This window comes from Rattus norvegicus, chromosome 16, assembly GCF_036323735.1.
Source record: "Rattus norvegicus strain BN/NHsdMcwi chromosome 16, GRCr8, whole genome shotgun sequence".
Lineage (NCBI taxonomy): Eukaryota > Metazoa > Chordata > Mammalia > Rodentia > Muridae > Rattus > Rattus norvegicus.
The window spans coordinates 20,388,702-20,400,835 of record NC_086034.1 but is presented as its reverse complement, the minus strand read 5'-3'; the positions used below and the strand labels follow the sequence as shown (position 1 = coordinate 20,400,835).

Genomic DNA, 12,134 nt, shown 5'->3' with positions numbered 1-12,134 from the left:
AACATACAGAGGCTGGTCCTAAGCCTCCACACACATAGGTAGGAGATGTGCAGCTTGATCTTTGTGTGAGTCCCAAACAATTACAGCATGGGTTATCCTAAAGGATGTTGCCTGTATGCAGAATAGGTTCTTCTAGCTAGATTGTGTCCTCTGACTCAGTGGGAGAGGAAGGGATTAGTCTCACAGAGACTTCATGTTCCAGGGTGGGAAGATAACCAAATGGCCCCTACCCACTGAGAGGAGAAGGAGAGTGGGGCACAAGGGAACAATTATGGGAGAGGCTGACAGGGAGGGGGCAGTGAGCAGGATGTAAAGTAAATAAGTAAATATTAAAATTGAAAATATTAAAATTGAAAATAATTGAAAAAAGTTTCCAGGAAGCATCACATGGCACAACTGAGACTCCAATGAAACAATCAATTTTTACTTCAGTCTACAATCAGACTGAACATTTTATTTTAAAATTTATATATATGATCAATTCTCCCACACAGACTGTGTTTTGATATTCCAATCGATCCTGGAGGAGCATCAAGGGTCTAGGGATCAGGAGCCGCAGCCACTAGAAGAAAAAGAAGAATTATTAACAGTATCATCAGGCACATCTCTGGTGATATTGTCATGCCCAGCATCAACAACATCAGTGTCATATTCATGTAGATATCAATGTAGACATATCAATGTAGAGAGAAACAGTGAGAAGGTGGATGCTTCTCTTGTTATTTTTAATCTCAGAAGTTGCTTCTTTTGGAATGTTGCGGTCAAAGGCTATGCTAACTTCAGAAGTCAGAGTTCAGAATGACAGCGATAAATAGACAATAACATTTAACAGGAAGTTTTCCCGGCTTAGTCATTCAGGAAACACATGTTTTCACTGGAAGTGACAATAATCTCCTCATTCTAGAATAGGAAACATCCAAGTAGGAAAAAATATCACCTGGTCAGTTGTATTTCTCTAAACTGGATTTGTTACATTATGAAAATTATTTTCTATAAATTGAGAAAAAATAAAGTTTTCAGGTTCTAGGTTATGCGTAAATAGCCCTATAGAAGTATGAAATTTATTAACAAAAGAGACCTAGGTTTCTAGTAAAACAATCTTAATCTATTTTAAGCTACTATTTTAGTTTAACTTACCTGGTCCGACTCTCTTCTTAGTGGGAGCTCCTTGGCCATTTTCTTCATGCCATGCTTGTTGAATTTGGATTTTCATCCATGTTATGATGGATAAGAGTGAGGATATAAGCCATATGAAGAGCAAAAAAGGTATGCGTGGTATCTCTGTTGCCCGAAGATATCCACTCTCCCTGAGAAGGATCAAGCTGTGGTTTATTGGTTCAGCTCGTGCGGAAGCATGAAAAATATCCTCAGCACCCTGAGTAGCAGGCAGACCTTCTTCTACGTCAGGAGTAAAAGAAGATTCCTCATCTGAAGTAGCAGAATCAAATATTTCTTCTTCACTAAGGGATATCAAAAGAGTCAGGTTAGTCATTTGAATGGAGTCAAGGGAATAACAAGTGCAGGAACCAGGAGTGGGCTCTGGGTCAGCATGGGGTTTGTACCTTGTACTCTCCTTGTAAAGAGGTAAATCAACTACATAATCCAATCCAATGTGACTAGCTGGTCCTGAGTCATGACTCTCAACTAACACACTACTGTCAGCAGCACATGTAACAGACAGCCGAGGTTCAAGAGCAGCCAGACAGTCAGCAACAATGGCAGGATCTGTAGGCTCAGCATCAATAGCAGCCATACTGTCAGCAGGGTGGGTGGACATACTGGACTCAGGCTGAACAGCAGGCAGACAGTCAGCAGTACTGGAGCAATTAGTATGTTCAGGCTCAACAGCAGTCAGAATGTCAGCATGGTGGGTGGCCATAGTTGGCTCTGGCTCAGCAGAGTCCAGACAGTCAGCAGCTTTGGTGGAATTAGTCAGTTCAGGCTCAATAGCTACCAAACTGTCAGCAGGGTGTGGGGACATAGATGACTCAGGCTGAACAGAATCCAGACAGTCAGCAGGGTGGTTTGACCTAGTTAGCTCAGGCTGAACAGTAGCCAGACAATCAGCAGCTTTGGTGGAAAAAGTAGGCTCAGGCTCAACAGATGCCAAAGTGTCAGCAGGCTGGGTGGACATGGTTGGCTCAGCCTTGAGAGAAGCCACACAGTCAGCAGCTTTATTGGCATGAGACAGCTCATGCTCAAGAGCAGCCAGACAGTCGGAAAGGGGGGGTGGGCATAGCTGGCTCTTGTTCAATAGAGTCCAGACCGTCAGCAGCATTGGTAGAATTATTATGTTCAGGCTCAACAGCTGCCAAACTGTCAGCAGGCTGGGTGGACATGGTTGTCTCAGTCCCAACAGAAGCCAGACAATCAGTAGCATTGGTGGAATTAATCAGCTCAGCCTTGAGAGAAGCCAGACAGCCAGCATCTTTGTTGGCATGAGACAGCTCATGCTCAAGAGCAGCCAGACTGTCGGCACGGTGGGTGGACATAGCTGGCTCTGGCTCAACATAGGCCAGGCAGTCAGCAGCACTGGAGGATTTAGTCGACTCAGGCTCAAGAGCAGCCAGACAGTAAGCAGCATTGGTGGAATGTGTAGGCTCAAGCTCATCAGTAGCCATATTGTCAGCAGGGTGGGTGGACATAGTTGTCTCAGTCCCAACAGAAGCCAAACAATCAGAAGCATTGGTAGAATCAATTGACTCAGCCTTCTGAGAAGCCAGACAGTCAGCAGTGTTGTTGGAATTAGTCAGCTCATGCTCAAGAGCAGCCAGACTGTCGGCACGGTGGGTGGGCTTAGCTGGCTCTTGTTCAACAGAGTCCAGACCGTCAGCAGCATTGGTGGAATTATGTTCAGGCTCAACAGCTGCCAAACTGTCAGTAGGCTGGGTGGACATGGTTGTCTCAGTCCCAACAGAAGCCAGACAATCAGTAGCATTGATGGAATTAATCAGCTCAGCCTTGAGAGAAGCCAGACAGTCAGCATCTTTGTTGACATGAGACAGCTCATGCTCAAGAGCAGCCAGACTGTCGGCACGGTGGGTGGACATACCTGGCTCTGGCTCAACATAGGCCAGACAGTCAGCAGAATTGGAGGATTTAGTCGACTTAGGCTCAAGAGCAGCCAGACAGTAAGCAGCGTTGGTCGAATTTGTAGGCTCAAGCTCATCAGTAGCCATATTATCAGCAGGGTGTGTGGACATAGATGACTCAGGCTGAACAGAGTCCAGACAGTAAGCAGGGTGGTTTGACCTAGTTAGCTCTGGCAGAACAGTAGCCAGAAAATCAGCAGCTCTGGTGGAAATTGTAGGCTCAGGCTCAACAGCTGCCGAACTGTCAGCAGGCTGGGTGGACATGGTTGGCTCAGCCTTGAGAGAAGCCAGACAGTCAGCAGCTTTGTTGGCATGAGACAGCTCATGCTCAAGAGCAGCCAGACTGTCGGCATGGTGGGTGGACATAGCTGGCTCTGGCTCAACGGAGTCCAGACTGTCAGCAGCATTGGTAGAATCATTATAGTCAGGCTCATGAGCAATAGGAATATCAGCAAGGTGGGTAGACATGGTTGTCTCAGACCCAACAGAAGCCAGAATATCAGCAGTATTGGAGGAATTAGTCGACTGGGGCTCAAGAGCGGCCAGAAAGTAAGCAGCATTGGTGGAATGTGTAGGCTCAAGCTCATCCGTAGCCATATTGTCAGCAGGGTGGGTGGACATAGTTGTCTCAGTCCCAACAGAAGCCAAACAATCAGTAGCATTGGTAGAATCAATTGACTCAGCCTTCTGAGAAGCCAGACAGTCAGCAGTGTTGTTGGAATTAGTCAGCTCATGCTCAAGAGCAGCCAGACTGTTGGAACGGTGGGTGGGATTAGCTGGCTCTTGTTCAACAGAGCCCAGACCATCAGCAGCATTGGTGGAACTATTATGTTCAGGCTCAACAGCTGCCACACTGTCAGTAGGCTGGGTGGACATGGTTGTCTCAGTCCCAAAAGAAGCCAGAAAATCAGTAGCATTGATGGAATTAATCAGCTCAGTCTTGAGAGAAGGCAGACAGTCAGCATCTTTGTTGGCATGAGACAGCTCATGCTCAAGAGCAGCCAGACTGTCGGCACGGTGGGTGGACATACCTGGCTCTGGCTCAACATAGGCCAGACAGTCAGCAGCATTGGAGGATTTAGTCGACTCAGGCTCAAGAGCAGCCAGACAGTAAGCAGCGTTGGTCGAATTTGTAGGCTCAAGCTCATCAGTAGCCATATTATCAGCAGGGTGTGTGGACATAGATGACTCAGGCTGAACAGAGTCCAGACAGTCAGCAGGGTGGTTTGACCTAGTTAGCTCTGGCAGAACAGTAGCCAGAAAATCAGCAGCTCTGGTGGAAATTGTAGGCTCAGGCTCAACAGCTGCCGAACTGTCAGCAGGCTGGGTGGACATGGTTGGCTCAGCCTTGAGAGAAGCCAGACAGTCAGCAGCTTTGTTGGCATGAGACAGCTCATGCTCAAGAGCAGCCAGACTGTCGGCATGGTGGGTGGACATAGCTGGCTCTGGCTCAACGGAGTCCAGACTGTCAGCAGCATTGGTAGAATCATTATAGTCAGGCTCATGAGCAATAGGAATATCAGCAAGGTGGGTAGACATGGTTGTCTCAGACCCAACAGAAGCCAGAATATCAGCAGTATTGGAGGAATTAGTCGACTGGGGCTCAAGAGCGGCCAGAAAGTAAGCAGCATTGGTGGAATGTGTAGGCTCAAGCTCATCCGTAGCCATATTGTCAGCAGGGTGGGTGGACATAGTTGTCTCAGTCCCAACAGAAGCCAAACAATCAGTAGCATTGGTAGAATCAATTGACTCAGCCTTCTGAGAAGCCAGACAGTCAGCAGTGTTGTTGGAATTAGTCAGCTCATGCTCAAGAGCAGCCAGACTGTTGGAACGGTGGGTGGGATTAGCTGGCTCTTGTTCAACAGAGCCCAGACCATCAGCAGCATTGGTGGAACTATTATGTTCAGGCTCAACAGCTGCCACACTGTCAGTAGGCTGGGTGGACATGGTTGTCTCAGTCCCAAAAGAAGCCAGAAAATCAGTAGCATTGATGGAATTAATCAGCTCAGTCTTGAGAGAAGGCAGACAGTCAGCATCTTTGTTGGCATGAGACAGCTCATGCTCAAGAGCAGCCAGACTGTCGGCACGGTGGGTGGACATACCTGGCTCTGGCTCAACATAGGCCAGACAGTCAGCAGCATTGGAGGATTTAGTCGACTCAGGCTCAAGAGCAGCCAGACAGTAAGCAGCGTTGGTCGAATTTGTAGGCTCAAGCTCATCAGTAGCCATATTATCAGCAGGGTGTGTGGACATAGATGACTCAGGCTGAACAGAGTCCAGACAGTCAGCAGGGTGGTTTGACCTAGTTAGCTCTGGCAGAACAGTAGCCAGAAAATCAGCAGCTCTGGTGGAAATTGTAGGCTCAGGCTCAACAGCTGCCGAACTGTCAGCAGGCTGGGTGGACATGGTTGGCTCAGCCTTGAGAGAAGCCAGACAGTCAGCAGCTTTGTTGGCATGAGACAGCTCATGCTCAAGAGCAGCCAGACTGTCGGCATGGTGGGTGGACATAGCTGGCTCTGGCTCAACGGAGTCCAGACTGTCAGCAGCATTGGTAGAATCATTATAGTCAGGCTCATGAGCAATAGGAATATCAGCAAGGTGGGTAGACATGGTTGTCTCAGACCCAACAGAAGCCAGAATATCAGCAGTATTGGAGGAATTAGTCGACTGGGGCTCAAGAGCGGCCAGAAAGTAAGCAGCATTGGTGGAATGTGTAGGCTCAAGCTCATCCGTAGCCATATTGTCAGCAGGGTGGGTGGACATAGTTGTCTCAGTCCCAACAGAAGCCAAACAATCAGTAGCATTGGTAGAATCAATTGACTCAGCCTTCTGAGAAGCCAGACAGTCAGCAGTGTTGTTGGAATTAGTCAGCTCATGCTCAAGAGCAGCCAGACTGTTGGAACGGTGGGTGGGATTAGCTGGCTCTTGTTCAACAGAGCCCAGACCATCAGCAGCATTGGTGGAACTATTATGTTCAGGCTCAACAGCTGCCACACTGTCAGTAGGCTGGGTGGACATGGTTGTCTCAGTCCCAAAAGAAGCCAGAAAATCAGTAGCATTGATGGAATTAATCAGCTCAGTCTTGAGAGAAGGCAGACAGTCAGCATCTTTGTTGGCATGAGACAGCTCATGCTCAAGAGCAGCCAGACTGTCGGCACGGTGGGTGGACATACCTGGCTCTGGCTCAACATAGGCCAGACAGTCAGCAGCATTGGAGGATTTAGTCGACTCAGGCTCAAGAGCAGCCAGACAGTAAGCAGCGTTGGTCGAATTTGTAGGCTCAAGCTCATCAGTAGCCATATTATCAGCAGGGTGTGTGGACATAGATGACTCAGGCTGAACAGAGTCCAGACAGTCAGCAGGGTGGTTTGACCTAGTTAGCTCTGGCAGAACAGTAGCCAGAAAATCAGCAGCTCTGGTGGAAATTGTAGGCTCAGGCTCAACAGCTGCCAAACTGTCAGCAGGCTGGGTGGACATGGTTGTCTCAGTCCCAACAGAAGCCAGACAATCAGTAGCATTGGTGGAATTAATCAGCTCAGCCTTGAGAGAAGCCAGACAGCCAGCATCTTTGTTGGCATGAGACAGCTCATGCTCAAGAGCAGCCAGACTGTCGGCACGGTGGGTGGACATAGCTGGCTCTGGCTCAACATAGGCCAGGCAGTCAGCAGCACTGGAGGATTTAGTCGACTCAGGCTCAAGAGCAGCCAGACAGTAAGCAGCATTGGTGGAATGTGTAGGCTCAAGCTCATCAGTAGCCATATTGTCAGCAGGGTGGGTGGACATAGTTGTCTCAGTCCCAACAGAAGCCAAACAATCAGAAGCATTGGTAGAATCAATTGACTCAGCCTTCTGAGAAGCCAGACAGTCAGCAGTGTTGTTGGAATTAGTCAGCTCATGCTCAAGAGCAGCCAGACTGTCGGCACGGTGGGTGGGCTTAGCTGGCTCTTGTTCAACAGAGTCCAGACCGTCAGCAGCATTGGTGGAATTATGTTCAGGCTCAACAGCTGCCAAACTGTCAGTAGGCTGGGTGGACATGGTTGTCTCAGTCCCAACAGAAGCCAGACAATCAGTAGCATTGATGGAATTAATCAGCTCAGCCTTGAGAGAAGCCAGACAGTCAGCATCTTTGTTGACATGAGACAGCTCATGCTCAAGAGCAGCCAGACTGTTGGCACGGTGGGTGGACATAGCTGGCTCTGGCTCAACGGAGTCCAGACTGTCAGCAGCATTGGTAGAATCATTATAGTCAGGCTCATGAGCAATAGGAATATCAGCAAGGTGGGTAGACATGGTTGTCTCAGACCCAACAGAAGCCAGAATATCAGCAGCATTGGAGGAATTAGTCGACTGGGGCTCAAGAGCGGCCAGAAAGTAAGCAGCATTGGTGGAATGTGTAGCCTCAAGCTCATCAGTAGCCATATTGTCAGCCGGGTGGGTGGACATAGTTGTCTCAGTTCCAACAGAAGCCAAACAATCAGTAGCATTGGTAGAATCAATTGACTCAGCCTTCTGAGAAGCCAGACAGTCAGCAGTGTTGTTGGAATTAGTCAGCTCATGCTCAAGAGCAGCCAGACTGTCGGCACGGTAGGTGGGCTTAGATGGCTCTTGTTCAACAGAGTCCTTACCGTCAGCAGTATTGGTGGAATTATGTTCAGGCTCAACAGCTGCCAAATTGTCAGTAGGCTGGGTGGACATGGTTGTCTCAGTCCCAACAGAAGCCAGACAATCAGTAGCATTGGTGGAATTAATCAGCTCAGCCTTGAGAGAAGCCAGACAGTCAGCATCTTTGTTGGCATGAGACAGCTCATGCTCAAGAGCAGCCAGACTGTCGGCACGGTGGGTGGACATAGCTGGCTCTGGCTCAACATAGGCCAGACAGTCAGCAGCATTGGAGGATTTAGTCGACTCAGGCTCAAGAGCAGCCAGTGTGTCAGTAGGGTGCTTGGACATAGTTGGCTCTGGTTCCACATCAGGCAGACTGTCAGCAGGGTGGGTGGACATGTTTGGCTCAGGCTCAAGGTCAGCCAGACAGTCAGCAGCTTTGGTACAAGTATTATGTGCAGGCTCGTCAGCAGTCAGAATGTCAGCAGGGTGGGTGGACATAGTCGGCTCAGGCTCAACAGCTGCCATACTGTCAGCAGGGTTGGTGGACATAGCGGGCTCTGGTGCAACAGCAGCCCGACAGTCAGCGGCATTGGTAGAAATAGTCGGATCAGGCTCAAGGTCAGCCAGACAGTCAGCAGTGTTGTTGGAATTAGTCAGCTCAGGCTCAAGAGCAGCCAGAGTGTCAGCAGGGTGGGTGGACATAGTTGGCTCTGGTTCCACATCAGGCAGACAGTCAGCAGGGTGGGTGGACATAGTTGGCTCTGGTGCAACAGCAGCCTGAAAGTCAGCGGCATTGGTAGAAATAGTCGGATCAGGCTCAAGGTCAGCCAGACAGTCAGCAGTGTTGTTGAAATTGGTCAGCTCAGGCTCAAGAGCAGCCAGAGTGTCAGCAGGGTGGGTGGACATAGTTGGCTCTGGTTCCACATCAGGCAGACTGTCAGCAGGGTGGGTGGACATGTTTGGCTCAGGCTCAAGGTCAGCCAGACAGTCAGCAGCTTTGGTAGAATTATTATGTTCAGGCTCATCAGCAGTCAGAATGTCAGCAGGGTGGGTGGACATAGTCGGCTCAGGCTCAACAGCTGCCATACTGTCAGCAGGGTTGGTGGACATAGCAGGCTCTGGTGCAACAGCAGCCTGAAAGTCAGCGGCATTGGTAGAAATCGTCGGATCAGGCTCAAGGTCAGCCAGACAGTCAGCAGTGTTGTTGGAATTAGTCAGCTCAGGCTCAAGAGCAGCCAGAGTGTCAGCAGGGTGGGTGGACATAGTTGGCTCTGGTTCCACATCTGGCAGACAGTCAGCAGGGTAGGTGGACATAGCAGGCTCTGGTGCAACAGCAGCCTGAAAGTCAGCGGCATTGGTAGAAATCGTCGGATCAGGCTCAAGGTCAGCCAGACAGTGAGCAGTGTTGTTGGAATTAGTCAGCTCAGGCTCAAGAGCAGCCAGAGTGTCAGCAGGGTGGGTGGACATAGTTGGCTCTGGTTCCACATCTGGCAGACAGTCAGCAGGGTAGTTGGACATAGTTGGCTCTGGTGCAACAGCAGCCTGAAAGTCAGCGGCATTGGTAGAAATAGTCGGATCAGGCTCAAGGTCAGCCAGACAGTCAGCAGTGTTGTTGAAATTGGTCAGCTCAGGCTCAAGAGCAGCCAGAGTGTCAGCAGGGTGGGTGGACATAGTTGGCTCTGGTTCCACATCAGGCAGACTGTCAGCAGGGTGGGTGGACATGTTTGGCTCAGGCTCAAGGTCAGCCAGACAGTCAGCAGTGTTGTTGAAAGTAGTCAGCTCAGGCTCAAGAGCAGCCAGAGTGTCAGCAGGGTGGGTGGTCATAGTTGGCTCTGGTTCCACATCAGGCAGACAGTCAGCAGGGTGGGTGGACATAGTTGGCTCTGGTGCAACAGCAGCCTGAAAGTCAGCGGCATTGGTAGAAATCGTCGGATCAGGCTCAAGGTCAGCCAGACAGTCAGCAGTGTTGTTGGAATTAGTCAGTTCAGGCTCAAGAGCAGCCAGAGTGTCAGCAGGGTGGGTGGACATAGTTGGCTCTGGTTCCACATCAGGCAGACTATCAGCAGGGTGGGTGGACATGTTTGGCTCAGGCTCAAGGTCAGCCAGACAGTCAGCAGTGTTGTTGAAAGTAGTCAGCTCAGGCTCAAGAGCAGCCAGAATGTCAGCAGGGTGGGTGGACATAGTTGGCTCTGGTTCCACATCAGGCAGACAGTCAGCAGGGTGGGTGGACATAGTTGGCTCTGGTGCAACAGCAGCCTGAAAGTCAGCGGCATTGGTAGAAATCGTCGGATCAGGCTCAAGGTCAGCCAGACAGTCAGCAGTGTTGTTGGAATTAGTCAGCTCACGCTCAAGAGCAGCCAGACAGTCAGTAGCATTTGTAGAATTTGTTGGGTCAGGCTCGGCAGCATCCAGGCTGTCAGCAGTAGAGGTGGAAGCTTCACGATCAGCAGTAGCCTTAGGAATAGAATTTCTATGCTCAGAAGACACCGCATAGAAATTATCTGTTTCATATTTTTCATCCTAAAACGAAAATTAGCAGTGATACTTTTGATTGAAAATTTACTGATTTTATTCATTCTATCACCCTTCTGATAATGTCAGAACCTGGATTCATAGTCCCCAAACTATTTGTGTATTCTGTCGAAAGTTAGCACGACATTCAGTGACATTCAGTGAAGTCTGCTTCCTGTCTGCTTGAGTAATTGGCCCAGAGTTTTTCAAAGTCTTTACTGTGGATCTCTTTAGGTTTATACTTAGATTTCTTCTGCTCTTTGCTACCTGAAGTCATTTTTCCTTGTAAGATGGAAATATATAAATAGAAAGGACAAAATGTGACTCTTGGCCTCTGATGTTTTGCTCTACTCTTCCTCTAAATAGTGATTTTGTAATATTCTCTTTCCTTCATATTCTATGGTTCATTCTGCACTGTTTCTCTCTAAAACTCTCCAAGTAAAAAGGCCACCTCCCTCCCTCCGCCCCTCCCTTCCTCCTCCCTCCTTCCTCTCTCTCTCTCTCTCTCTCTCTCTCCCCCCGTCTTTTTGTACTTTGTGCTGCACTACCCCTCAAGTAGCCACTTTTCTTATTCCTTCGTGAGAGAGATGGGAATATTCTTTATACCAAATCTTTCTCTGGATAATCACCTTCTCTTTCATGCAATTAAGCATCACGTTTAAACGAGGTGCTTCATTCTATAAACTAAGGTTACATTGATTACTTAGCATTAAGGGTGGGTACTAAGGAAATGTCTACATTCCAGTTTGAGAGATTAAAGGTCTGTGCAAAGGCTGAACCACAGCAATTAGTAGAAATTTGTTTATAAGTAAACAACGCAATCTGGGAGGAGGGCACAGTATCGTCAACTATTCTGTAACATCATGACTATTGCTACACTTACAGGATGTATATTAAGACCTCATCCAGCACCTCTGTGGTGGCTTGAATGTCAACAGCCCCATAGGCTCACATTATGCTTGCTGTGCAGAGCGCTGAATTATTTTCAATAGGAGTAGGTGGTGGGGCTGTTTTGTAGTAAAACTGTTGCCAGGATGAGGTTTAAGATTTCAATAGAGAGACAGAGCTGGAAACAGAGTAGAACAACAGTGCTTTCTTTTGGCATCTGAGACACCGCCAGAACCTGAAGGGACTGACCATATAAACAGTTCTCTACATCCAAATCCTGTGGGAGGGAGAGCTAAATCTTCAGAGAGGCAGACATGCCTGGGAAACCAGAAGAGACTGCACTCTGCACACATTACTGACTCCAGAGGAAAACACCAAACGCCATCTGGAACCCTGATGCACAGAAGCTCCCGGAAAGGGCGGCTCAGAACTTCCTGGTGGCTGCCGCCGCGGAGAGCTCATAAGCAACACCCCATGAGCAACCTTGAGCCTCCGGATCACAGGTAAGACCAACTTTTCTGCTCCAAGTGACCTGCCTGGTGAATTCAGGGCACAGGCCCACAGGAACAGCTGAAGACCTGTAGATAGGAAAAACTACACGCCCCAAAGCAGAACACTCTGTTCCCATAACTGGCTGAAAGAAAACAGGAAAACAGGTCTACAGCACTCCTGAAAAACAGGCATATAGGACAGTCTAGCCACTGTCAGAAATAGCAGAACAAAGTAACACTAGAGATAATCTGATGGCGAGAGGCAAGCACAGGAACCCAAGCAACAGAAACCAAGACTACATGGCATCATCGGAGCCCAATTCTCCCACCAAAGCAAACACAAAATATCCAAACACACAAGAAAAGCAAGATCTAGTTTCAAAATCATATTTGATCATGATGCTGGAGAACTTCCAGAAAGACATGAATAACTCCCTTAGAGAACAAGTAGAAGCCGACAGAGAGGAATCGCAAAAATCCCTGAAAGAATTCCAGGAAAACATAAATAAACAAGTAGAAGCCCATAGAGAGGAGTCACAAAAATCCC

At 48.6% G+C, this 12,134-nt stretch overlaps 1 protein-coding gene across 2 annotated transcripts in view; it reads right to left on the bottom strand.

Annotated features, from left to right (window-relative positions):
- Positions 1-419: 419 nt before the first annotated feature.
- LOC134482333 (mucin-16-like) overlaps positions 420-12,134 on the bottom strand; it is a 36,249-nt gene continuing 24,534 nt past the window's right edge. For both annotated transcript variants that reach the window (XM_063275822.1, XM_063275823.1), the window contains 2 exons: positions 1,563-10,217; positions 420-1,460 (listed from right to left, as the gene is read on the bottom strand). In XM_063275822.1, the coding sequence (XP_063131892.1) occupies positions 2,199-9,929 (7,731 nt within the window). In that variant the 5' untranslated portion in view covers positions 9,930-10,217 and the 3' untranslated portion in view covers positions 420-1,460; positions 1,563-2,198. The remainder of the gene's footprint in view (positions 1,461-1,562; positions 10,218-12,134) is intronic.